Below are 25,630 nucleotides of genomic sequence, written 5' to 3'. Positions count from 1 at the left end.
ATTCCCCATTTGTTCATGCATGTTGTCCACTTTTTTTCACTAGTTTGAAGTCTTTATCTGATAGTTCCAACCTCTGGTTCATCTCTGAGTCCCTTTCTGTCATTTCAAATCCAATCAAGATTCAAAATCAAACTCTTCAACTGCTCTGCAAATTCAGCTCACTTTCCCAACTTCCTTATTTTGGTTGTTGATACCATTATTCTGCCAGTTTTCCAAAGTAGAGACCATGGCACATTCTCTGTGTAACTAATATGCCCTGCTGTGCCAGCTTGAGGGTACAATATGAAGTCATATGCCTTTTACCAATATGATTGAAGGTCTTAATGCTTCTGTCTTGCTTACTGAGAGGACTTTCTCTCTAGCTTCCTCTTCCTCAGATAATTCCCATGATTTCAGGAATGCTTATCCTGTGTAAGGGGTCAGTCCTAATTTACTACATTCATTTCTAGGCCAGAACATTAGGAAATTTACTCAGACCCTTGAGAAATGTCATTGTCTTCAGCTATTGTTTCAGTCATAGTCATATAAGTGAATGTATTAGTTTCTTAATGCTTCTGTGATAAATTACCACCAACTTAACAGCTTAAATAATACAAATTTACTATCTTACAGTTCTGTAGGTCAGAAGTTTTCCATAGGTCTCACTGGGTTAAAATCAAAAGTATTGGCAGGGCTATGTTCCTTCTGGAGGCTATAGGGAAGAATCTGTTTTCTTGCCTTTGCTGGTTTCTAGAGGCTTCCCAAAGTCCTTGATTCATTGCCCCCTCTCTCCATCTTCCAATCAGCAGTGTAACAAATATCTCACTTTGCTTCCATCCTCACAGCTGTTTCTCTGATCACAGCTGGGAAAGTTTCTCGGCTTTAATGAATCATTTAATTGAATATGGCCCACATGGATAATACAGACTACTCTCACCACATAAAGGTTCTTAATTTAATTACATCTGCAAAGTTCTTTTGCCGCGTAAAGTAACAGAGTCACAGGTGTAAGGGAGTAGGATGTGAACATCTTTGAGGGGCCATTATTCTGCCTGCCACAGTGAGCATACCTATCTAGGCCACAGGATACAGTTGGTCTAGCTACCCCGTTGCAGCCACTTTCCTCAATGCCACACTGACAGGATGTTAGTGACTGGAATGGTTTCCAGTTTCAGCTGCATTCATCCCTTGACTTTCATGTTCCTACTCATGATTAAACAGAAAGTCCCTGTTGCTCCTTGTCCCAAGGCCCATCCCCATGTCCAGTGACATGGAAAACTCATATTCTTACATTGCGTTTTTCCTTTGTGAAAGTAAATAACATAATATTACCACACTATTTAAAATACCTCAGGGACGTCTGGGTGGCTTAGTTGGTTAAGCATCTGACTCTGGATTTTGGCTCAGGTCATGATCTCATGGTTGTGAGATTGAGCTCCACATCATGGTAGGTGCTGAGTGTGAAGCCTGCTTGGGATTCTTTCTCTCCCTCTTTCTCTCTCTGCCCCTTCCCTGCTCATGCCCTCTCTCTCTCTCAAAATAAAAAAATAAATAAAATTTGAAAAATAAAATATTTCAGTGCCTTTCCATTGTACTTGTTTCAGTACTAAACAGGCCCTTCATAATCTAGCCTTTGCATACCAGTGACTCTCGTTTCTCCCTTGCTTATGGAACCACAAGCACACTGAATTTCTTTCAGCTTCTCAAATGCATCAAGTTTTTTCCTGTCACACGCTCCTCACACTTACTATTCTCTCTTTAGAATGCTCTTGTTCACACACTTCATCTGGCCAACTCAGGTCTCAGTTTATGTGTCACTTCTTCAGCGACACTTTCCCTGTGTTAGTTATCTAAATTATGTCCCTACTGTTATTCTTTTTCCATAGCACCTTAGTTTCTTTTATTATAATTAATATGTATCTATATATGTACTTATTTACTGTATTGTCAGTTTTCTTCAAAGGACTCCAAGTTATATGACAGCAGGAATCATATATCACTCTGTCCAATAAATTTATAAACTCTTTAAGAAACTGTCTAATTAAAGTTTGATCTTCCACAGCTCAGTAGGCAATGTCTTAGACACAGTTGGTAGGCGTTCCATAAATATTTATTCAATGAATCTTGGACTACTAATCTAGACTCCATGTTCTTTCTTTTCTAATTCACATAGCATAATATTCTAAAATATTGCTTCCATCATCTTAATCCCCTGCTGGAAAACCTATCCACACTTACCTATTTTATCAAATTCAACTTTATTATTTCTCCTGTCAAGTAAAGTATGTAGTATTTTATAATTCTCACAACTCAATACTTATCTACTCTCCCAAGTGATTTCTAATTGTTTCTTATATGTGAATGCAGTTTGATTAAAACTGCCTTTGACAAAGCACCTAGGTTCGTTGAGTGATTCTTGATTTTGGCTTGGGTTATGATCTCAGGGTCGTGGAATTGGCCCTGTGTCAGGCTCTCTTCCTCTCTGTCTGCCCCTCTCCCCCGCTCATATGCTCTTTCTCTCTAAAACAAAAACAAAAACAAGGGGCACCTGGGTGGCTCAGTCGGTTAAGCATCTGACTTCGGCTCAGGTCATGATCTCATGGTTTGTGTGTTTGAGCCCTGTTTTGGGGCTCTGTGCTGACAGTTTAGAGCCTGCTCCAGATTCTGTGTCTCCCTCTCTCTCTGCCTCTCTCCCATTCATGCTGTTTCTCTCTGTCTCTCAAAAAATGAATAAAAATGTAAAAAAGAAATATTTTACAAATCCAGGAGCACCCGGCTGGGTTAGTTGGTAGAGCATGTGACTCTTGATCTTGGGGTTGTGACTTTGAGCCCCACATTGGGGGTAGAGGCTACTTTTAAAACATTTTTATGGACCCAAGTAATTAGAAGAATCTCCCGCAGATTATCTTCAGGCTCCCTAAGTTTCAGCTTTGTTTCTGCTCCACTATACGTATTTTTTGATGGTAAAACATAGGATACATTCAAATAGCTATAAAATGTCTGGCCCTGCACCTTTGTTTTACAATGATGGGTGGGTTGGCATAATGGGTGGTAGTATTCTTGGATGCCATTCCTACACTGGGACAGCTGGCAATATTTTAACTATGCATAGAAGTAACTGTGCGTTACAAAAATATATCCCGCTAAACTCAAACCAAATGTATTCTAACTCAACTTCCTGGAGCTAAATTTAAAAAATGCCTGCTAGCCACTCCTACACCACTGGACAAGGGGAAGTGTGACAGAGGAGAAATCAGTGAAGAAAGAGTTTGCAGTCTAAAGATTGCAGTTAAAATTTTTGTGAACTGTGTGCATATACTGCTAGGGCCCCTTCCAGAGCCTTGTAAAAGGTGAATGCCAATGAAGTCCCTGTCCCCCCCCCCCCCCCCCAAGTTGAAGTTTTCTTAGCTTCACAGTAAATCTCCCTCAGGGGCTGGGGCCATTTTATTTATAGGGTGGATTGTCAATTTTCAGTCAGCTCAGACAGGGTCAGTGGATATGTTGATTACACCTCCATTTGAGGTAAAATTTGCCTCTTGTGTCAAAGGGCTCTGTTTATTGTTTAGACTAGAAGTTTTCAAACTCTTTGATCTCCTGACCATCTCACTCCTAAAAAGTACTGAGGACTCCAAAAAGCTTTTTGAGGATATCTATCAACATTAATGGTATTAGGAGTTAAAATAAACATATAAAATATTTATTAATTCATTTAAAAATAAAAAACAATAAAGCTGTTACATGTTAGCATAAATAATAAATTTTAATGAAATATAACTATTCTTTCAAAGCAAAAAGCATTTAGTGAGAAGAGTCGCATTATTTTACATTTCTGCAAATCTCCATATCTAGCTTAATAGAATTCTCATATCTGCTTCTGCATTGAATCTGTTGCAATATCACCTAACATGTAGACTCTGGAAAAGCCCAGTCTTAGTATGAAGTAATTTTGACCTTGTGGACCCCCAAATACACTTTGAGAACCTCTGAGTTAGACATCATCATATGTACTTTCTGGATGCCTAGAGCTTCCAAAGTACCCGCTCTCTGTATCTATTTAATCAACTCTGCCTCCTAGATAAGAGTCAAATGTTAATTTTTGCTATGCTTTTTGGCATACATGGAAAACTTTAGAAACAATTTTTAATGAATCACAAATCTTAGAGAAGTCATTCTTCTCTTTTACTGACAAGGGTCAAAGTATCTCCTTCATTATCTGCTCCCTGATAGCAAGGCTTTCTTCTTTTAGGAATATAATGGCCAAGGCAAATGTTAGAATAAGACCAAACACAAGACTGGATGCCTTATAGGGTATAACGACACCATCTAGTATTTACTCAGTATTTGCTCAGTCCTTTCTGCGTGCTAGGAATGCACGAAGTGCTTTACATACATTATCTCATTTAATTCTCACAGCAATCCTATGGGATACCTACCATCTTTCCCGTTTTACAGACAGGGAAACTGAGATAAAGACAGGTTCATGCCCAGCTCAGCTGGGAACTGAACCCCAACAATCTGTCTCAGGAGCCCACAGTCCATTATCTACTGATAAAGCATAAAGGTGTCAGATAGAGTGAGATTCGTATAAAATGACATAAGAGGTGAAAAGGGGGATAAAGCAAAAAGCCTCAGGGCCAAGACAGCAGACAAACTAACAGGGAATGCATTGTATTATTTTCCACCCGAGGCTTCTTTTTAGCTTCATTTTCTACGCTCCCATGTTCCTCTTCTCATATTTAAGTTATCTCATTGCTGGTGGTTTCGACGCCCAGGCCTAGGCTGATCTTGAAATTAAGGCGTTAAACAACCTGATGAACAGCAGCGAGGCAAATCCGAGGTAACGAAGGTGACGGTGGCGTGGCGAGAAGCCTGCGCAGGCGCATCACAACCCCAGGCCCGCCCGCTGTCCCCCGCCTGCCTAGGACTCTGGGGCTGGTGGGAGTACGGGTGTGGGCCGCGGGCGCGGACCGGAGGGAGGTGCGGGCTGGGCGCCTGCGCAGTCTCCGGGGCGCTGGTGTGATCGAGCTCACGTAGCGAGGGCTGCAGTCGCCTCCTCCCTAGCGCTGCCGTCGCAGCCTAGAGGTTATAAAAGGGCTAACTGGCTCCCTCTGCTGCCCAGTCGCGTCGCCAGCGGGCTGAGGGGAAGGAGCAGGTATCGGGCCCAAGAGCAGGCTACAGGGGACTGAAGAACGCGCCGCCCCTCCCGCCCCACTTCCCAGGTGAGACGCTTCCCCGACCCTGGGGGCTGTAGCTTCGGCCCTAGGACCGCTGTGGCCCTTCTCGGACGGCTGTGGCGGTCCGGTCCCTCCCTTCTCTGGTGGGATGGCTTGGGAGCGGAGGGTTCTCCAGTTTACCACAGTGGCCTTAATACCTTCATTTCTGGAGACTCGGCCTCGTGCCCCGCGCCCCTTGGCTGCCCCAGAGGCCCTACTGCCCTTCTCCGTGCTCCCCTTCCCGTCTCCTGCCTGGTCGGCGCCCCCGACCGTTGGGGCTGCGGCAGTCTCTGTCTCCGCCCTGGGGACCAGGACTTTCTTGAATATTCCTTCCTTCCCGGGGAGGGCTCACCCTGTTGATTTTTCCGAGCTCTCCTCGTACCTGATCCTCCCTACAAAAGCTGGGGGGAACGCGAGGGCGGGGCGTGGGTTTCTGGCCTCCACCGCCGCAGATGGTTAGCATGTGGCCGGGTAAAGAGCGGGTTTTAAAGCTTAGAGCAGGAGCTGAAGCACTCGAGGCGTTTCTACCCTGTCGAAAAGTCGTCGGGTCTGGGAAGCGGACCCAGCTGGAGAAGTTCAGGCTCGACTCATCTGTTGCGCGCAGCGGTGCTGCTGGAGCAGCTAGATGCAGCCCGGGGCGCCGAGTTTCGGGCTGCTCGGTTGAGGAAGGCGGCTGTCAGATCACCCGGTCGTCGGGAAAGCTGCTCTTCCTTCCCTCTTCCTCCACGATTTTTTTTTAAAGGCACAAGAGCTACGCACCCCCCCCCCACTTTCTTTCTCTCAGCAGAGAGTTTGCTGCTTCTAAAAGTCCACATCATTAAAACGAGTTCCATGGTTGTGTGAGAATTTTGAGTTGGATTGCACGAATGGCCCTCCAGATACATGTTTTAAAGGGGGAGGATGAATGGTACCATCTCGCCTATTTCTAGGGGACTATTTCTCCTAAATAATCGAATGTATTAAATACAGTTCAGTTTTTAGACACAAACATGCGTTCCGGGGAGTGAAGACTCTTGGAATTTTGCGCTGTTTGCTTTAAGAAAGGGATGATGAAGAAGCTAGCTCTCCTTTTAGGAATTGATCTGAAAGGCCACAGAGGCTTGCCAATTTCAATTTAACTGTTTCTGGTTTCTCCGAGAGCTGTGGCTCCCCGACTTTCCCTTGGAATGCACTCCAAAGGGATGAAACAGCCACTACGTGAGTGGGGGAGGGGAAAAGACGTGGCAGCAGTGTTCTTTCATAGTTTTTGCTCATTAAAAAAAAAAGTTTCTGGGAAGAAACGTGTTTCCACTTTTAGGTTTAGATGTGTGAATAGCCTTATGAATGAGGCCAGTCTTCTGAAATAATCAGATGAAATAGCAGGAACATTGGAATCTAATTTATAAAACCTTCTGAAAGGATTTTCTGGTCGAGTTTCTATGGAGCAAATGGATACATACCTTAAGGATACATACCTTAAGAAAATATTCAATAAGCTGAAAGTGAACAACCTTTAACATGTTTTGCCTCCATTTAAAGTTTAAATAGACATTATGTGTTTTTTTTCTTTAACTTTGGCTTTTTGGCCTGTGAGTATAATTTCAGAATTTTAAGAACCTTGAATTTTACCTTTTCCTTTTTGTGGGAAGTGTAGGTTTTATCACTTACCTTTAAAAGCCATATCAGTTTTGGTTTTGAAACGTTATGCCTTAAGTCCTGCCAGTATTTTAGATAGCTGATGGCAAGTGCTTTTTATAGATTTAACATAGACTAACTAGGAAGAGGACTACTTTGTTTCCTTTTAGATGGATTATGCTGTTTCCTTTGAGATCCTAAAATGAGTTTTATTTTGAAGTACTAAAAGCCAGGACTTTGGTAAGCAGATAATTACATTTGACATTTTGTGTCTTGGTAACTAAGGTAGTAAAACAGATAAAATAAATATATGTAACTTTTAATTACCATAGAACAATTTAGACAGTGCAAAAGACTATTGAAAAAAGAAAGCTTTTCTGTCACCTAGGTGGTCCAGGTTGTTGCAGGTGAATCTTGGCTTTTTGATAAAGAGATGTTAGTTAACCTTTTCTAATACTGCAGAGCGGGTTGTATACTGACAAGCAGTGTCTTTCATAAGGTGGTTAAGTTCAAACTCCTGCTTTTATTCCAGGGATGCAGCAAGAGTTATTCTGGGGACCCAGTGGTAAAGCTGCAAGCCTTCTTTTCTGTGGAAGGAATGCCTTAATTTATTTAGCAATTAATTATCAACTGGGATATAATTACTGCTCTTAGGTTTGAAAATGTGCCCTGTGAGATACATAGTAACAGTTCTCAACTTATTTTAAGGTCATGAAATCCATTGAGAATCTGACAGAGGTATGGATCCTGGGTCAGAAAATGCAAGTGCAAACATCTGCATGGAATATTATATACCATTTATAGATACTCCCCTCCCCCAACCCCACACATCTGTAAATTATCATAAGGATAAAAAAAGTTAATCTTTAAGTACATCTAGGTATCTTGATGCAGTATTTCTTGAATATTTATGAAAATGGAACTGAGCTTCTAAGTCTGATTGGACTTGAGTATATAGATGACAATAATAAACTTTTGCTGAAAGAGTTTTAACAGAAGTTAAAGAATTATTAAGTTGCTAAATTGCCTAGGCAATCGTATATTACATTGCTCCCCCTTCTGGCTTCCCCTTCTGTGTTGTAATATCTCTGTTGTAATATCTCTTTGGTTCTATTCTGAAAGTGGAAAATGCTTGAATGTAAACAAAAATAAATTGCATAGGCCTTTGGCATTAAACCAGTCCTCTTCTTACAGTGAGAACTTAAATCTTATAATTAAATCATAATGGTGTGTGTACAATATATGAATATGTAAGAGACAAGCCAAATAAAGTGTGCATGTGTATTTGTGAAACTAGTTAAAACTTCATTCATGTTTCTACTCAATGAAATTTATTTGTATAAATTTAAGCTATCTTCTCATTAGTTTTTTTCTGGCCAAATATTGTGCCTTAATAAAAACTAGAAATTCAAAATTCTTCATTAAAATTACTCTAGCAATGGGGTGCCCCGGTGGCTGAGTTGGTTAACAGTCAAGCCCTTGATTTCAGCTCAGGTCATGATCTCACGGTTCATAAGTTCAAGCCCTGCATTTGGCTCTGTGCTGACAGTGTGGAGCCTGCTTGGGATTCTCACTCTCTCTTTTTCTCTCTCTCTCCCTCTCTCTCCCTCTCTCTCTCCCTCTCTGTCCCTTCCCAACTCATGCTATCTCTCTCTCAAAATATATAGCTAAACTTAAAAAAAAAGATTACTCCAGTAATTTTTGAACTTGGTATAATGAAAAACATTCCTTTTCCTGATGTTGATTTGGATGATAAGTTTGACTATTAGTATATTTGGTTGGACATTGGCAAAAATACAGTACAGGATTCATGCTTCTTACATAGTGTCATCTGTGAATGCATACTATCTTAGACTTCTTCCTCTTCTTGCTTAGTGTTTCATATAAATATGTCCATGTTTTGGTGGTTTACCTATTTTTCATTTAAATAGTAATGTTATGTTAAATTAATGTACTCATCCTTTTTTTCTTGTTGGGCATTTGAACTGTTTCTCCATTATAAATAGTGCAAAGAGAAGGCTATAAATTAGTGGTTTATTTTATACACCTGTATAGCTACAATAAACTTTAACCAGTTTTCTATCTGCATTTTTTTTCCTTAGGAAAAAAAACATTTGACAATAAACCTTGAAGTATCAGTAATTTTTCTTACCCCTGAAAGAATTTTCTAGGGGCATTGGACTAGGCTCTAAAAAGAGATTTTTTAAATCTACTTGATAGTAATGAAAGTACTTTATATTTTTTAGAGTGTTGTTTCATATATAATTTGATCCTTAAAATAATTCTGTGAGGTAGTTTTATATCACCCCCATTTTACAGATGAGGAAACTGAGGCTCAGAGAAGTCAAGTAATTTGCCCAAGAATACAGTAACTGTCAGCACTAGAACTTGGACCCAGGTTGTCTGTTTTCTGATTCACATTATTTAATTCCCAATAATTGATCAGATTGAGTTTGAGGAAATAGAATGGGTAAAAAATCAATTTACTGTATTACCAATGTATCATAAATGTTGAAATAAGGTAGGGTTCCTGGTTAGTAGTGACTAACTTAATCATTCCACTTAATTGAATTTAACTTGTTTAATTTATTTAGTTTTTTAAACATGGGAGCATTTAAAAAAATTTTTTTTAAATTTGTTTTTATGTTTATTTATTTTTGAGAGAGAGAGACAGACAGACAGATAGCATGAGCAGGGGAGGGGCAGAGAGAGAGGGAGACAGGGAATCTGAAGCAGGCTCCAGGCTCTGAGCTGTCAGCACAGAGCCCGACTCGGGGCTTGAACTCACGGACCACAAGATCAGGACCTGAGCTGAAGTCAGAAGCTTAACCAACTGAGCCACTCAGGTGCCCCCACTCAATTTAATTTTAAAAGCATTTATAATGTGCCTGGTAGCCTATGGGAAAATCCAAAGAGTGATGAGAAATGTTTTGTAGGAGAAATAAGACAGGAAAGTTACATGCTATACAAGCACAGTACCAACATTTTACTTGATATTAAATCTGAGTATGTGTTGAATGGAAACCCGTATCTAGATTCACATTTCTGCAACCATGAATTTATCTCTCCCTATTCCAGTGTATGTGATTTTATTTCATATATATTTTTCTGAACTTGACAGCTTTGGATCTGGCATTAGAAAAAAAGGAGGGAATTGAAGGCTAGAATGAGTAGAGGGAAAGAAAAGTGGAATTTGTCCTAAAATGTATATAAATTCCTGGGCAGGGAGCTACCCATTGTCCATTAGGAAATATGAGGTGCCCAAATAAAAAAGTTTTTTTGCATATGAATATCTAACTACTAGACTATTTTTGCTTTATTGAGTTGCCTTTATACCTTTGTCTAAGAGATTCATTTTCTTTTTTTTTTAATTTTTTTTAACATTTATGTATTTTTGAGACAGAGAGAGACAGAGCATGAATGGGGGAGGATCAGAGAGAGGGGACACAGAATCTGAAACAGGCTCCAGGCTCTGAGCTGTTAGCACAGAGCCTGACGCGGGGCTCGAACCCACGGACCACGAAATCATGACCTGAGCCGAAGTCGGCTGCTTAACCGACTGAGCCACCCAGGCGCCCCCAAACAGATCCATTTTCTGTGTCTGGATTCTCTATTTTGTTCTACTGATCTACATATTTCATTGAAAATTCTGCTTTTGGAATATTTTGTCATCACCTCATGTTCCTTATTTAAGCTTAAAAATTCTAAAATGTAAATATCTAAATTTTACTTTTTCACTTATATCCTTAGAGTGGTGAAGACACTAACATTGTCTTGTCAGGACTTCCTAGGTAAATAAAAAATAAATGAAATTTGTTTTGGAGCAAAAGGGATTGATAGTGGTATTGTGTCAACTAGTAGAGCTGGGGAGTTGAATATTTGGATTTTGCTAACTCTGTTCATGATTTGAATTTGTGCTACTTTGACTTTGTTTTTTAGCTCACTTATTTACTTACAGAAATAGAAATGTTCTATCAAATGGTTATTAAAATGCAGAGGTTGAGTGAAGATAATTGTGATTCCACTTCTCAGGTAACATTTTTGTAGTTAATTATTGTGTGAAGTTTTTTTTTTTTTTTTTTTAATGTTTATTTTTGAGAGAGAGAGATAGCATGAGCGGGAGAAGGCACGGGGGGGGGGGGGGTGGCAGGCCCAGAATCGGAAGTAGGCTCCAGGCTCTGAGCTGTCAGCATGGAGCCTGACGCGGGGCTCGAACCCACAAGCCGTGAGATCATGACCTGAGTGAGCCTCAGTCGGATGCTCAACAGACTGAGCCACCCAGGCGCCCCATTACTGTGTGAAGTTTTAATGTATGTGTGTGTGTGTGTATACAAAATCTTTAAGCATAGAGATTAGACTTTAAAACTTCCCCACATATATATTTCCCCACTCTCCAAAGTAGAAAACAAACCTAGTTTTAAGAGTTTGAATCGCTAACAGATTGTTGCTTTTTATATTACTGCTGGTTTTTTAATTTAACCAATATTTATTGACGTTTATGTTATTAAATACTCAGTTTCATTAATATAAACCAGTTAATATAGCCAAGAGAAGATGCTGCAAGGTCTTTCTTAAAGTCAGAATATATAGACTATGTTAATATTTGGAAATACCAGCATTTATAAGCCACAAATAAAACATGTGTAATTTAATGGTTGCTTCTTTTCCTTTTTCCCTTCCACTGCCTCTGTTCACTTTTCCTACTCAAATTCTTAAATTATGAAAGTCTGCAGCTGTCTGCTAGTAGACTAGGCTACTTGTTCCTTCTCACTGTCTTAGCCCAGGATTGAGGTTTCCTGGGCTTCCCACCATTCACCAAGTCTTTTCTTTTTATACATCCCTTGAGACATCTTTGGCAACAAGTCCATCTATTCTTAAATTCTTGCCTCACATCCAAAAGTATCATTTCTTAAGTGTCTTCTATGTGTCAAGTATCCTCTTAGACCCTTCCATCTAAATTACTGGTGTTTTTTTAAATTACTGGCTGATGGTCAAATTTGACCTCATATTTTGATACCTTTTCTGCTTATTCGGCTTCCTGTTAAGGGGACCACCAAATAAAGGTGGACATTATTGATGAATCTTACTAATTCGGGGGCTTTTAATATCACATATGGTAAATTTTTTATATTCTGTATTCTGGACACAAGAATCCTGACCTTTTTTCGTACATTGGGAAATTTATGCATTTTTAACTGAAGCATTTGAAATAGTTGAGGGGTATATTATACAGTTTAAAAGTCATTGAAGAATAGCACCATTTTAATAATAAATAATAAGATTGATTTCTTTCTCAAACTTTCTCCAGCCTATATTTATTTGTAAAATGTTTCTGGTTTAGGAGAACTTGACTTTTGTAGTTGCAACAGAAACTTTAAACATTGAATTTAAGTTCAGTTTTTTTAAACTGATAATATATTTTATTCACTTTTATTTTAAATTTATTTATTTAAATTTAGGTTAGTTAACATACAGTGTAGTATTGGTTTTAGGAGTAGAACCCAGTGATTCAACACTTACATATAATACCCAGTGCTCATCCAACAAGTGCCCTCCTTAATGCCCATCCCTCCCATTTAGCCCATCCTCCCACCCACCACCCCTCCAGCAACCCTCAGTTTGTTCTGTTTTTAAGAGTCTCTCACAGTTGCCTCTCTCTCCATTTTTATCTTGTTTTTCCTTCCTTTCCCCTATGTTCATCTGTGTCTTTCTTAAATTCCACATAGGAGTGAGATCATATGGTATTTGTCTTTCTCTGACTGACTTCACTTAGCATAGTACACTCTAGTTCCATCCACGTTATTGGAAATGGCAAGGTTTCATTCTTTTTGATCGCCAAGTAATATTCCATTGTGTGTAAGTGAAATACATATTTCACTTTTGAATTTTTACATGTTTCCTAGTTATTTTGTGTAAGGTGGAAACTAGAACTGTTTAAAAGACCTATGAAAATCTAGTACATTAGTAACTGAGGATTTTCTTTTTTGGTGTACTATTTTCACAACCACAGGTGTGCTTGCTAGGTAATAATATAACCATCACAGAAACAAATGTGAGGCAGAATACTGGTAAAGGAAAACAAAGCAAGTTTAAATTCAATTTTGAATCCAAATTCCAATTTAAATATTTTTTTAAAAATGGATTAAAGTAATATTCTAAACTCTGTATCTCTGATACAGAAGTGGCACTTATTGGATTTCTAACAGGCCAAAAAAAATTACCGTATTATTTATTTTGCCTATAAGAATATTAACTGTAGGGTTAATGAGAGAAACTATTAATTATGACTCTGGGTTAAACAGAAACCCAACTTATACTAGCACACAGTAGAATTCATGTAAGTATTGTGGGGAAAGGGAGTTGTCTTAACAATTGAGGTTAGGAATGTGATTAGACTTCAAGAGTATCTGGAACATCAGAATGTTTTCTTCTGTCTCTTGTCCATCTTTCTCTCTGTATATCTGCTTCATTTTTTATTCTTTCTAGATAAATTTCATTTACTTTTTGGCCCACATGTCTAAACTTGGTCTGTTACTTTTGAGCTTTATATAATTCAGGCATTCAAAGAGTGCCTGCCCTTTCTTTTCTCAATTTTATTTTCAAAATTTCCAGGAAAGAACTTTGAATGGCCACTTGGTGAGGGAGAAGTACCATGCTGTTTAACATGATTGATAAAACTATGGAGATGAATTAAAGGTAGATTGGGCAGTAAAAAAAAAGGTAGAAGGGACAGTTTCCAGAAGAAAGGAGTCGCGGTAGAAGTACCACACAGACAAAAATAGGTGTGTGTTTTTGAAATGGTATACTCAGGTTCTTTCTGACAGGAAAGACTTTGAATTTTGCAGGAACCTCCAAAAGACAGACTGTGTAGTACTTTCAGTTAAGGGTGATCTTGACTTAGAGCTTCTTTCCAATCAAATTTCAAAATGCTGTTCATTTGGAATTAAGCCAATGGCTGGGTTCACTGCTCAAGTACAGAAAGCTGTGGGAAAGAGGCTAACGTGATTTCTGAGTTTTTGATAGAAAAGTTGGTCATAACCATAAAAGCACTTGTCTGTCAGCTTGTATTTACTAGAGCTGTAGCTCACTCTCTTTGGGAGCAGAAGTATGACTGGAATTCATGGTGTTAAGTTAAAACAAATGGCAATTTGCCAGAGGGATTATAGGGAAGAACAGAAATGTAACTTAGTTCTGTTAGTTAAGTACTCAGTTGTTTTAGAAAATCCATGCTGCTTATATGGAAGAGACATGCCAAGTCTTGACATATACCACATTGTAATAGCCTAAATTAGAAGGCTGAATTTGGGGGCACCTGGGTGGCTCAGTTGGTTGAGGGTCTGACTTCGGCTCCAGTCAAGATCCCACAGTTCATGAGTTCTAGCCCCACATCGGGCTCTGTGCTGACAATTCAGAGCCTGAAGCCTGGTTTGGATTCTGTGTCTCCCAGTCTCTGCATGCCCACCTGTCCTCCCTACCCCTCATGCTCTGTCTCTGTCTTTCTCTCAAAAATAAACATTAAAAAAATTATAAAAAAAAAGAAGACCTAATTTTTGACTATAAAAACTGTCAAAAAAATTAAAGTCTAACACAGATGTCAGGAAGACCAACAGTTGAATGTGGGATTTGTATGAGGTTAAGTAAACTTAAGTTGGAGCCCTCTAAAAGAAGATTTGGAGTAGTTACGGAAGGTATGGAGAGACTGTTGCAAGGAGACCTGTGGAAAATTTTTAGTGTCAGAGAAAGTTTAGATTAGAATATCAAGCATTCTTTAGTCAGCCTTATTAATTTTTGATGATTTGTCTGTGAAAGACCAACTTTTTAAAATGTTGCAATTTTTTTTCTTGGAAGAAAAATGTTAGAATGAAAGGCTAATAGAATTATTTGCCAGGTACCCTGTTCCTAGTAACTCATTGAATAACTTGTACCTACAATTCAGTGAATCCTGATAACTCAAAGTTGTAAATATTTACAATGTAGTAGAACTGCTTTAAAATCTGTTCCCAGGTTTGATTGACCTGTGACTATATGGGATTGGACTTTCCTGGGAGAAGGACTGTAGGAAAGTTTTGGATAAATATTACACTTTGCTATTTGTTTTTATCCTGGCTTACCTGAGAATATGTTTTCCAGAAAGATTTCTTCCATACAGTTTAGAAAACTGTTTAGAAAACAGTATGGGAGAAATCTGTCCTCATAGTTTCTAAAACATAATATTCATACATATTAAACATTATGTGTAATGTACATGTATGTTATACAAATTAGATAATAAACACTGATGAACCTACCATCTAACCAAGTCCAAAATATTATCTGTAATTTTTCTGTAGTGTTTCAGCACTAAATTTTATGGCCGTATAAACTTATCTTTGTATCTTTGACTCCTCTTTGGCTTTCTTCCCCCCTTTCCTTTCTTTTTCTTTCTTTCTTTTTCTTTCTTTCTTTCTTTCTTTCTTTTTGTCTTTCTTTCTCTCTTTCTCTCTTTCTCTCTCTCTCTCTCTCTCTCTCTCTCTCAGTTTATTTATTTATTTTGAGAGAGAGAGAGAGAGAGAAAGTGAGCATGAGCAGGGAGGGTCAGAGAGAGGGAGACTGAGAATCCCAAGCAGGTCTGTGCTGTCAGCACGGAGCCTTGTGAGATGACCTGAGCCAAAATCAAGAGTTGGAAACCTAACTGAATGAGCCACCCAGGTCCTGCTCTTTTTTTTTTTTTTTTTTTTTTGAGTCTAGTCTTTTTAGACAGCTGAGATTTACCTTCCTTGCATCCTCTTTAACCCATTTAAATTCTACTTCAAACTTGTTTTAGGACTTAGAACAGGAGACTTTTGTATCTTTCTATTTTTTTTTTTAAGTTTTTTTTTTTTTTAAGTAATCTCTACACCCATCATAGGGCTCAAACTCACAACCCCAAGATCAAGAGTCACATGTTTTACCCACTGAGCTTGCTATTTTTGATAAAACCCTAAGGTCTTTTAGGATGCTTGACTCTTAGATGCTTGTAATGATTTGCATTGCAAGCTGTTAACTGAATGGAGATGGAAGTAAATGGAAATGAGACATCAGAAGTAAGGAAACCATTGTTTTAAAAACCTGTGATTGATAAAGATATGCTTGCTTATTAACATGTCACTTAAGGTTCCTTTTTTTTTTTAATTTTATTGTTTATTTATTTTTGAGAGAGAGAGCGCGAGTGCTGGTGCATGGGCATGAGCGGGGGAGGGACAGAGAGACATAGACACAGAATCTGAAGCAGGGTCCAGGCTCTCAGCTGTCAACACAGAGCCTGACACGGGGCTTGAACTCCCGAGCTGTGAGATCATGACGAGCTGAAGTCTGATGCTTAACCAACTGAGCCATCCAGGCACCCCTTAAGGTTTCTGAAAAAATGGGGATGAGACATAGTATTAAAAGAGATTAGAGGACTATTCACTAGAGTAATTAGAAATTCAATTATATTTTTCAAAAAATAAGTTGAAGTAAAATTTTACTGTCTTAAAGGTGGAGAGCACCTTTTGTGTGATTTGTTTGTATCTGGTGGTTTTCAAAGTATGATCCCCAGACCATCAATATCACCATCACCTGAACTTGTATAAATTATTTAAGTACCTCAGACCTTTAGGTGATTTTGATATAGCTAAAGTTTGAGAACTACTGTTCTATAGGGCTATCTTCCTTTTTATTAACTAGTTTAAGTTGGCATGGTAGTTTGGTAATGCTGTGTGGGTCTGAACTTTCCATTGTAAGTGACAGAAATTCAACTTGAACTAACTTAAAATTCCTTAAAAAGGGAATTTAGAGGCTCCCTTGCTGGATTGGAATGTTATTGGGGTAGCTCACAGATTCAAAGCAATAATTGGAAGAATCAGGTCTATGGAGCTTGCAATTATCTCTGCACGACTTTGTTCTGTTTATAGATTGGGTTCCTAGGTGTCTTTGACAAGTGGGAAAGATCATGTGTTGCTCCCAATTTGCATCCTATGAGCTTAGCAACTCCAGAAGGAGCTGCTTTTTACCATTTCACAAGTCCACCTCTGAGACGTTATGTTCGTGGGAATAAGTGTCAATGACTGACTTAGCCTGCATCATATGTCTGTTAGGAGGAAGGATAATAGAAAAGTATACTACTCTGACATTGTAGTTCATGGCTAGATATCTGGGTTGCTTTTAAAAAAATTTTTTTTTCAATGTTTATTTATTTTTGGGACAGAGAGAGACAGAGCATGAACGGGGGAGGGGCAGAGAGAGAGGGAGACACAGAATCGGAAACAGGCTCCAGGCTCCGAGCCATCAGCCCAGAGCCCGACGCGGGTCTCGAACTCCCGGACCGCGAGATCGTGACCTGGCTGAAGTCGGACGCTTAACCGACTGCGCCACCCAGGCGCCCCCTGGGTTGCTTTTATATAAGCTTACTATCTTTGTAGCAGAGAGAGAAATCTGGAGGCATATAGAGTTAGAATATGGAACATGCTGTAATGTGGATAGTATTTGTTAGCTACTTTTTTGTATTAGAGAGTAGTTAACCACTTCATTAAAAGCTTAGGGTGACCTACATAGTATGGGTGTTGATGTTTTAGGTTTATTATTTTGTATATATTGTCACTATGAAAGTAAATATACTCTGGGACATCTGGAAAATACAGAGAAATAGAAAAAAAATGACCTAATGTTCTTTCCAGAGACAACTACATTTTGGTGAATTTCCTCTGCATATTTTCATGCATAGTTATGATCATATTATGATAAGTTTTTTCTTTGTTTTGATCAGTATTTATTTATGATTTTCTGTCAGAGTAGTGGAAACTTAATCTCATTCAATACAGATTCCACCAGGGTTAGAGTTGTATGATGTTAATTTATTTTAAGTCTTTATTATTTTTTTATTTTTTTATTATTTTTTTTAATGTTTATTTATTTTTGAGACAGAGAGAGACAGAGCATGAACGGGGAGGGTCAGAGAGAGGGAGACACAATCTGAAACAGGCTCCAGGCTCTGAGCTGTCAACACAGAGCCCGACGCGGGGCTCGAACTCACGGACCGCAAGATCATGACCTGAGCCGAAGTCGGCCGCTTAACCGACTGAGCCACCCAGGTGCCCCAAGTCTTTATTTTTTTAAAAGCAATTTAGGTTCATAGCAAAGAACCTGTACAGAAATTTCCCATATACTCCCTACCCCCACACATGTGTAGCCTCAACATCCCCCACCAGAATGGTACATTTGTTATAGTTAATGAATCTACATTGACATATCATAATAGCCTAATGTCCATACATAGTTTATATTACCCATTCACTCTTGGTATTATATATTCTGTGAGTTTGGACAATGTATGTCCAAAAATAAATGATGTATTTGTCATTATGATATCATACAGAGTATTTTCACTGCCTATAAATCCTCTGTGCTATATCTGTTCATCCTCCCATCTCCCAATCAATGATCTTTTTATGGTTTTCATAGTTTTGCCTTTTCCAGAATGTCATATAATTGGAATAATACAGTACATAACTTTTTCAGATTGGCTTTTTTTTACTTAGTAATATGCATTTAAGATTGCTTCATGTCTCTTCATGGCTTGATAGCTCATTTCCTTTTAACGCTGAATAATATTCCATTGTCTGGGTATACCACGTTTATCTATTTACCTACTAAAGGACATTTTGGTTGCTTCCAAGTTTTGGCCGTTATGAAGAAATCTGTAAATATCCATGTGCAGGTTTTGTGTGGACATAAGTTTTCAACTTTTTGAGGTATATACAAAGGGAAACAATTGCCAAATTGTATGCTAAGAGTATGTCTGATTTTTTTTTTTTAATTTTTATTTTTTTTTCAACGTTTATTTATTTTTGGGACAGAGAGAGACAGAGCATGAACAGGGGAGGGGCAGAGAGAGAGGGAGACACAGAATCGGAAACAGGCTCCAGGCTCTGAGCCATCAGCCCAGAGCCTGACGCGGGGCTCGAACTCCTGGACCGCGAGATCGTGACCTGGCTGAAGTCGGACGCTTAACCGACTGAGCCACCCAGGCGCCCCAAGTATGTCTGATTTTTTAAGAAACTGCTAAACTGTCTTCCAAGATGGCTGTACCATTTTGCATTCTCACCAGCAATGACTGTGAGTTTGTTAATTTTTAAAATTTGTGTTTTTATTTAAATTCAAAAGTTAAAGGACATACTCATTTTAAGTTCCTTGACATATATATAGCACCATCAATATTTTTAATTGTGAATTTGTTAAATTTGTTTAATTATTCATTTGAAGGACAAAAAAAAAAGTCCTTGATTACTCAGTGAACTTTTTGTTTAACTATTTTTAGTTTTTCTTTTGTGACTTTCTGTGTTCTTAATCCACTTTTCTATTAATACCTTAGTGGTCTTATTGATTTGTATGAGCTCCTTTAATGAGCTCTATTTTCTTTATTTTCCTAGTTTGTAGTTTATAGGGTTTTTAAAATGTATTTGAACCTAGATTATTTTGCATATTTAACTTCCATCTGTCTTTTGATAGGTTGTTTGTCTCATTTTTAAAGTTCAGAAATTCTCTTTTTAGAGACCCAGTAACTTTTCTTTTTGTTGTTTTTTTTTTGTGATTATAGCTCTTTAATCCATCTAGAATTTATTTGCAGCATGTTGTAAGGTAAAGGTATATTTATTCTTCATTTGATTAATGATTTGAATTTTTATGTAAGCTCTATCATTCTTAAAATGTAGTTTTCAAACTTTGGTGATATCTGTAGACTAATAGTTCTTGATTCATTGAGAGGTTTAAGGACAGTGAAAGATGACAAAAAATTTTAGTGACAAAATATATTTTAGCTATGAAAAAATCATAACCTCTTACCCGACAAATCTAAACTTCCCTATCAGGGTTAAACGTTTAGACAACATTTCTGAGTAGCCTTCTATTAGTACAGCAAAAGCATTTGTATTTTCTAAATAACATTTATTCATGAAGAAAATTATGGCTGAAATCTGTGTAAACAGTGAGAAGATTCTAGACTCTTCAGACAGCCCAGTAGTTTGAAAAAGCCTTGTGCTTTGGCAGGAGCCCAGGGGAGGAAGTGTCTGCATCTGCTGCATTCTAGAAGCCTTCCCAAAGAGTTACTATAAAGTAGCCAAGAGAGCAGTGTATTTCACTACTGTGTGGTTCTGGAAGTTTGTGGCAAACTTAAGGGAGGAGCCTTAGGAGTACTTCCAGAATGTCAGTTTTTGTGGTGATCTATTTTTTATTGAGTTTCAAGAAGGAAAAAGTAGGTTTTTTTTTTCTTTTTCCTTTTTTTCTTTTTCTTTTTTTTTTTTTTTTTGCCGAATAGGGAGCTTTCCAATGTGAACTTCAACCTGTTGGTTTAGGTGAAGTCACTTGGAAAGAGTCAGAGGTGCCTGCTCAGAACAATAGGGTGACAAGAAGAGTAACAAATGCGAGCCTGTTACTGAGGCAAAAGGTACTGTTATAGTAACTGATTCTTTTCTAAGGTAATAAGGAGGACTTAAAAGTCCATGTATGTGATGGTGGGGGAGCAAGAAAAGAGTGCTATCAGGACATTTGGGAAAGAAGGGTAAATCTTTCTGCTGAATAGTTGGTACTTGCACCTGCCATGAAGAATCCATTCTAGTAGTCAGTGCTACCAGTGGCAAAGGAAAAAGAAAGAAAGGGTTTGCTGCCAAGTTAAAAAAAAAAAAAATCCACAGCTATGTACTAGGGTAAGAATTTTTACATAGAACACAGTAGATAGAAAAACCTCAACACAAGGTCCTTTGAGAGAAATTACTAGCTTAAATCTACAGGTCTGTTTATTCTTTTTGGATTCTGTACAACTTTTTAAAAATAACAGCTTTATTGAGATATAATTCATATACCATACAATTCACCCATTTAATGGTCATGATTCAGTGGTTTTTAGTACTTTTACAGTGTTCTTCAACTATCAATCACCAGTTAATTTTAGAACGTTTTCATCACCCTAAAATCTACAACTTTTTTTTGACTTATTTTTTTTTTAAGTTTATTTTGAGAGAGAGAGAGAGAGAGAGAGAGAGACAGAGCATGCAAATGGGGGAGGGGCCGAGAGAAAAAGAATCCCAAGCAGTCTCTGCACTGCCAGCTCAGAACCCAATGCGGGGCTCGAACCCACAAACCATGAGATCATGACCTGAGCCGAAGTCAAGAGCTAACACCTATTCTACTGAGCCACCCAGGTGCCCCAAAATCTATAACTTTTAATTAAATTTACTTTAAAATTTAAAGGCATGTGGGAAAAAGATGAAACAAGTTAGTAATTTGAAGGATTAATCAGTGGCTCTGAAACTTTTTTTTTCCCTTTAAAACATATCCTAACATTTTAGAAAGTATTTTAGTAATATTTAAATTAAGTTACTTGAATGAAGTTGTATATTTTATGGGAAATTCATGGTTTAGATGTAGATCACAGAGAACACTTATTTTTCAGGCTATCTGAAAGAGGTGCTATTATCTAATCACTCTAATTATAGTAGTAACTAAGGAGAAAACAAACTCGGGTTGAATTTTTAAGCATAAATTGTCATTTATATGTTTCTTTAACATGAAATATAAAGTTAGTACTCTAGTTATATGCAAAATAGGGGCACCTGGGTGGCTCAGTTGGTTAAGCATCAGACTCTTGACTTTGGCTCAGGTCATGATCTCACAGTTTGGGAGTTCAAGCCCGCATATGGCTCTGTGCTGAGAGTGCAGAGCCTGCTTGGGATTCTGTCTCCTGCTTTCTTTATCCTTCCCCTGCTTGCTATCTCTCTCTCAAAAATAAATTAAAAAAAAAGAAAAATGATAGTTGCTTTTATTAAATTGTTAAATCAATTTATAAGAGTTGATAACAATCTAGGGCAACCTTAGGGTCTGACTTACAATTTGTTCATAGGAAAAATTGATTGAGAACTTTTCCTACCCTATTTTTTTTTTTTTTTTTGTAATGGCCATATTTTCTCTTGTAGGTGTGTGAACCTGAAAAATTAAGTCTTCCAAGATGATCTGGTATATTTTAATTGTAGGGATTCTACTTCCCCAATCTTTGGCCCATCCAGGCTTTTTTACTTCAATTGGTAAGTCTTACTATTTTTTGGCTTGTATTATTTTTGCATGTAAATTTTTCCATTTTTTAGTGTTTTTAGATCAGTAAAAACAAATACAGTGTATTCTTAGAGACTGAAGTATGCCTCAGTCCCTTCCCTTTTCCAAGTCTCTCTTTTTTAAAATTTAACTTTTTCTTTACATTTTTTTCTGATTACAAAAGCGGTACATTTTCAGGTTAGAAACTTAACGAAAATTTAGAAAAGAATACCAAGAAAATTCTTTGTTAGTGAGTCCACTCAACAAATAATATACATACTTAGTCTTTTTTTTAACACACAGTATTACAAAAGTATTGCAAAAATAACATACTGGTTAAAGGAGAAACAGACAAAAGTACATAGAATGTATGATGAACTCCACGTGTCTTTCCCCCAGAAATATTTTTCATGTTTAATATGTATCCTTTTATGTTTTCCTATATGCGTACTTCATCTGCCTTAGTGAGATGTTTTCTTTCATCCTGTTGACCAGTTCTACACTTATGTGATTGTAGTGCTAACTAAAACAAAAGCGTTATATTTATGACACCTAATTTCGGGATATAAAATAATGAGTCTTCTTATCCCATTATAAATAACTAAACACAGATGATTTGAATTTCATTTGTGAAGTATACTTATGTATACTTAAAAAAAATTTTTTTTTAATGTTTATTTATTATTGAGAGACAGACACAGAGTGTGAGCAGGGGAGGGGGCAGAGAGAGGAGGGGACACAGAATCCGAAGCAGGCTCCAGGCTCTGAGCTGTCAGCACAGAGCCTGATGCGGGGCTCAAACTCACAAACTGTGAGATCATGACCTGAGCCGAAGTCAGACGCTTAACCGACTGAGCCACCCAGGCGCCCCCTGTATACTTTTTGTTGAATAAAAAATTAGTTCTAATTAGTCTCAAGAACAAAGAGTGAGAGCAGAGGTAGGGAAGAAGAAAAAAGTAGTGTTATTTTGTAATTTAAAAATAAAATTTTAGACGAAGAAACAATTTGCCAGTATGGTCCAATTTGCAAAATGAAGTAGCTTGAAAACTAGAATTGGAACATATGATTAGAAAGTTTTTGTCTTTGGGACAACTCAGGTCATGATCTCACAGTCGTGGGTTCGAACCCCATGTCAGGCTCTGTGCTGACAGCTCAGAGCCTGGAGCCTGTTTTGAGTCTGTGTCTCCCTTTCTCTCTCTGCCCCTCCCCCATTTGTGCTCTGTCCCTCTCTTTCTCTCTCTTTCTCGCTCTCAAAAATAAACATTAAAAAAAGAAAAAAGAAAGTTTTTGTCTTTATCTGGTTTAAAAAAAAGAGGAAAAAACATATTTTCTCCAATATATCTGTGTTTAATGCTAGTTGAATCTTCTCAAAGAATGAAGCATTCTTGATCATTTTTAAATTATTCTAAAATACTTGTGCTGATCAATGCAGGTATTTGATGACCTTTCCTTCTCCTCCTTTTAGGTCAGATGACTGATTTGATCCATACAGAGAAAGATCTGGTGACTTCCCTGAAAGACTATATTAAGGCAGAAGAGGACAAATTAGAACAAATAAAAAAGTAAGCAAAGTGTTCTACTTACGATTCTGACTCTACCTGGATGTTTTCCCTCTAGAGCTAAAACATTCTTTGAGTGGAAGTGGAAGCCATTTGTCTTAAAAAGCCAGTTGAAATGACTAACATAGGAGTGCAAAAAACAAGAGTTAGGCCTGGGACAAGAGTTCAGGCAGGGGATCGTGGATTGAGATAAGGATATAAATGGCTATGGGGTTGACTGACAATTTCTAAAAATGGTTGCTAATTTCTTCTGTCTTTCTCTAATCTCCCTAATCAAGTCATCTTCTGGAACAGTTTTCCAATTCTATTTATTCTTCATTGCTATGGCTCCATTCTAGAGATTATAGTGATAAGTATTGTTAGTATTGATACGGTTTTTCCTTAAATGCTAATTTATTTTTAATTGACTCAGGTTATAGTTAATCCTGAGAATTCCTGCCTTTTGTTTAGTGAGTAACGGACTATTCAGTTTTTGTTTGTTTTAAAGTATAGTTTTTAGGTACTGGGGTGCCTGGGTGGCTCAGTTGGTTGAGTGTGTCTGACTCTTGATTTTGGCTCAGGTCATGATCCCAGGGTCATGCAGATTGAGTCCTGCATGTAGCTCCACACTGCGTGTGGAGCCTGCTTGGGATTCTCTATCTTCCTTTGTCATTCTAACCCACTTGTGCTATGGTGTGTGAGCTCTCTCTCTCTCTCTCTCTCTCTCTCTCTCTCTCTCTCAAAATTAAACAAATAAGATAAAATATAGTTTTTAGATACTGCACGTAGAATTTTTGTACAAGTTTGATTTAAATGAACATGTAACAGAATTTATAATAATAATAATCAGTTATTCGGATTTAAGGACTTGTGGGGAGACGTATTTTTAGACTCTTGCTAGAGAGATCCAGTCGTAACTTAAAAAAATTTTTTTTTTTTGACATTTATTCCTTTTTTGAGAAACAGACAGTGTGAATGGGGGAAGGACAGAGAGGGAGGGAGACACAGAATCCAAAACAGGCTGACGCGGGGCTCGAACTCATGAACTGTGGGATCATGACCTGAGCCAAAGTCGGACGCCCAACCGACTGAGCCACCCAGGTGCCCCTCCAGTCACTTAAAGATAAGTTCCATTTACTGTAACCATTTGAGAGAAGCAAAACTACAAGAAAGGCCTTATTATATTGATTCTACCATGCTAGATTTTATCCATAACAGCCTTGCTTTTTAAAAAACCTATAATTTTGTTTTAAAAATAATTCTTTTTTTAAGAGAGAGTGCACGTGAGTGCATGTGTGCACTGTTCAGGAAGGGCAGAGAGTGGGAGAGAGAGGGAATCTTAAGCATGCTCCATGCTCTTCATGGAGTCCAACATGGGGCTCGATCCCAAGAGTCTGGGATCATGACCTGAGCCAAAATCAGGAGTCTGATGCTCAACCAACTGAGCTACCCAGGTGCCCCTAAAAAGAATTTTTAAATATAGTTTTAACTCAAAAGCCTCTAATCTCATCTTTTTTCTTTTTCTGAGTGATTTACTAAATTGTGTTCTTCCTTATTAAGTGTATGTATGCTCCATTTATATGTCTTACATTTCCAGATGGGCAGAGAAATTAGATCGACTAACTAGCACAGCAACAAAAGATCCAGAAGGATTTGTTGGGCATCCTGTAAATGCATTCAAATTAATGAAACGTCTGAACACTGAATGGAGTGAGTTGGAGAATCTGGTCCTTAAGGATACATCAGATGGTAAGTCTGATGGTAAGAATAATGAGCCAAAAAAAAAAGTAAGATAATATTGGTGCCACCTGTGGAAATGCCAATAGTGATGAATTCAGTTCCCAGAACATCAAGTGTTCAGTGTTGTAACTGAAGTGTTGCAGGGTGTGTTTGATTTAATTAAAGTTAGTCTAGATCCTGAATTCCTTGGTTTAAAAAAAAAAAGGGAATAAAAACAAATAAAAACAAAACTTTAGGCTAAAAAAAAGTAATTTGTGTTATTGGTGCTTTTTGCTTTGAAGTTTATAAAAATGAATTATTTGGCATATAGCTTCATTACTGAAGGTAATGAAATAATTATTAAATTAATAATTAATAATTAATTAAATGAAATAATTCCTAAAATGAAAAGGTTTAGCTTCAGACTTTAAAAATTTATGGGTAAATCTCTATCTTCTAATCAATTTTTAATATATTGGGAGTGGTACT

The 25,630-nt window shown here is 37.8% G+C and overlaps 1 protein-coding gene across 3 annotated transcripts in view; it reads left to right on the top strand.

The window, feature by feature from the left end:
- The first annotated feature begins 5,100 nt into the window (after nt 1–5,100).
- P4HA1 (prolyl 4-hydroxylase subunit alpha 1) overlaps nt 5,101–25,630 on the top strand; it is an 89,690-nt gene continuing 69,160 nt past the window's right edge. For 2 of the 3 annotated variants that reach the window (XM_047072941.1, XM_047072942.1), the window contains exons 1-4: nt 5,101–5,198; nt 21,770–21,877; nt 23,350–23,446; nt 25,020–25,171. In XM_047072941.1, the coding sequence (XP_046928897.1) occupies nt 21,802–21,877; nt 23,350–23,446; nt 25,020–25,171 (325 nt within the window). In that variant the 5' untranslated portion in view covers nt 5,101–5,198; nt 21,770–21,801. Of the gene's footprint in view, nt 5,199–13,403; nt 13,503–21,769; nt 21,878–23,349; nt 23,447–25,019; nt 25,172–25,630 lie in introns of those variants that run through there. The other variant, XM_047072943.1, reaches the window with a different exon arrangement.

The sequence above is a fragment of the Lynx rufus genome, unplaced genomic scaffold (genome assembly GCF_022079265.1).
Source record: "Lynx rufus isolate CCGP_SWC_20201006 ecotype Redwood Valley unplaced genomic scaffold, mLynRuf1.p SCAF_11, whole genome shotgun sequence".
Lineage (NCBI taxonomy): Eukaryota > Metazoa > Chordata > Mammalia > Carnivora > Felidae > Lynx > Lynx rufus.
Note: the sequence above shows the minus strand (reverse complement) of the source record. Positions and strands in the feature narration are given on the sequence as shown.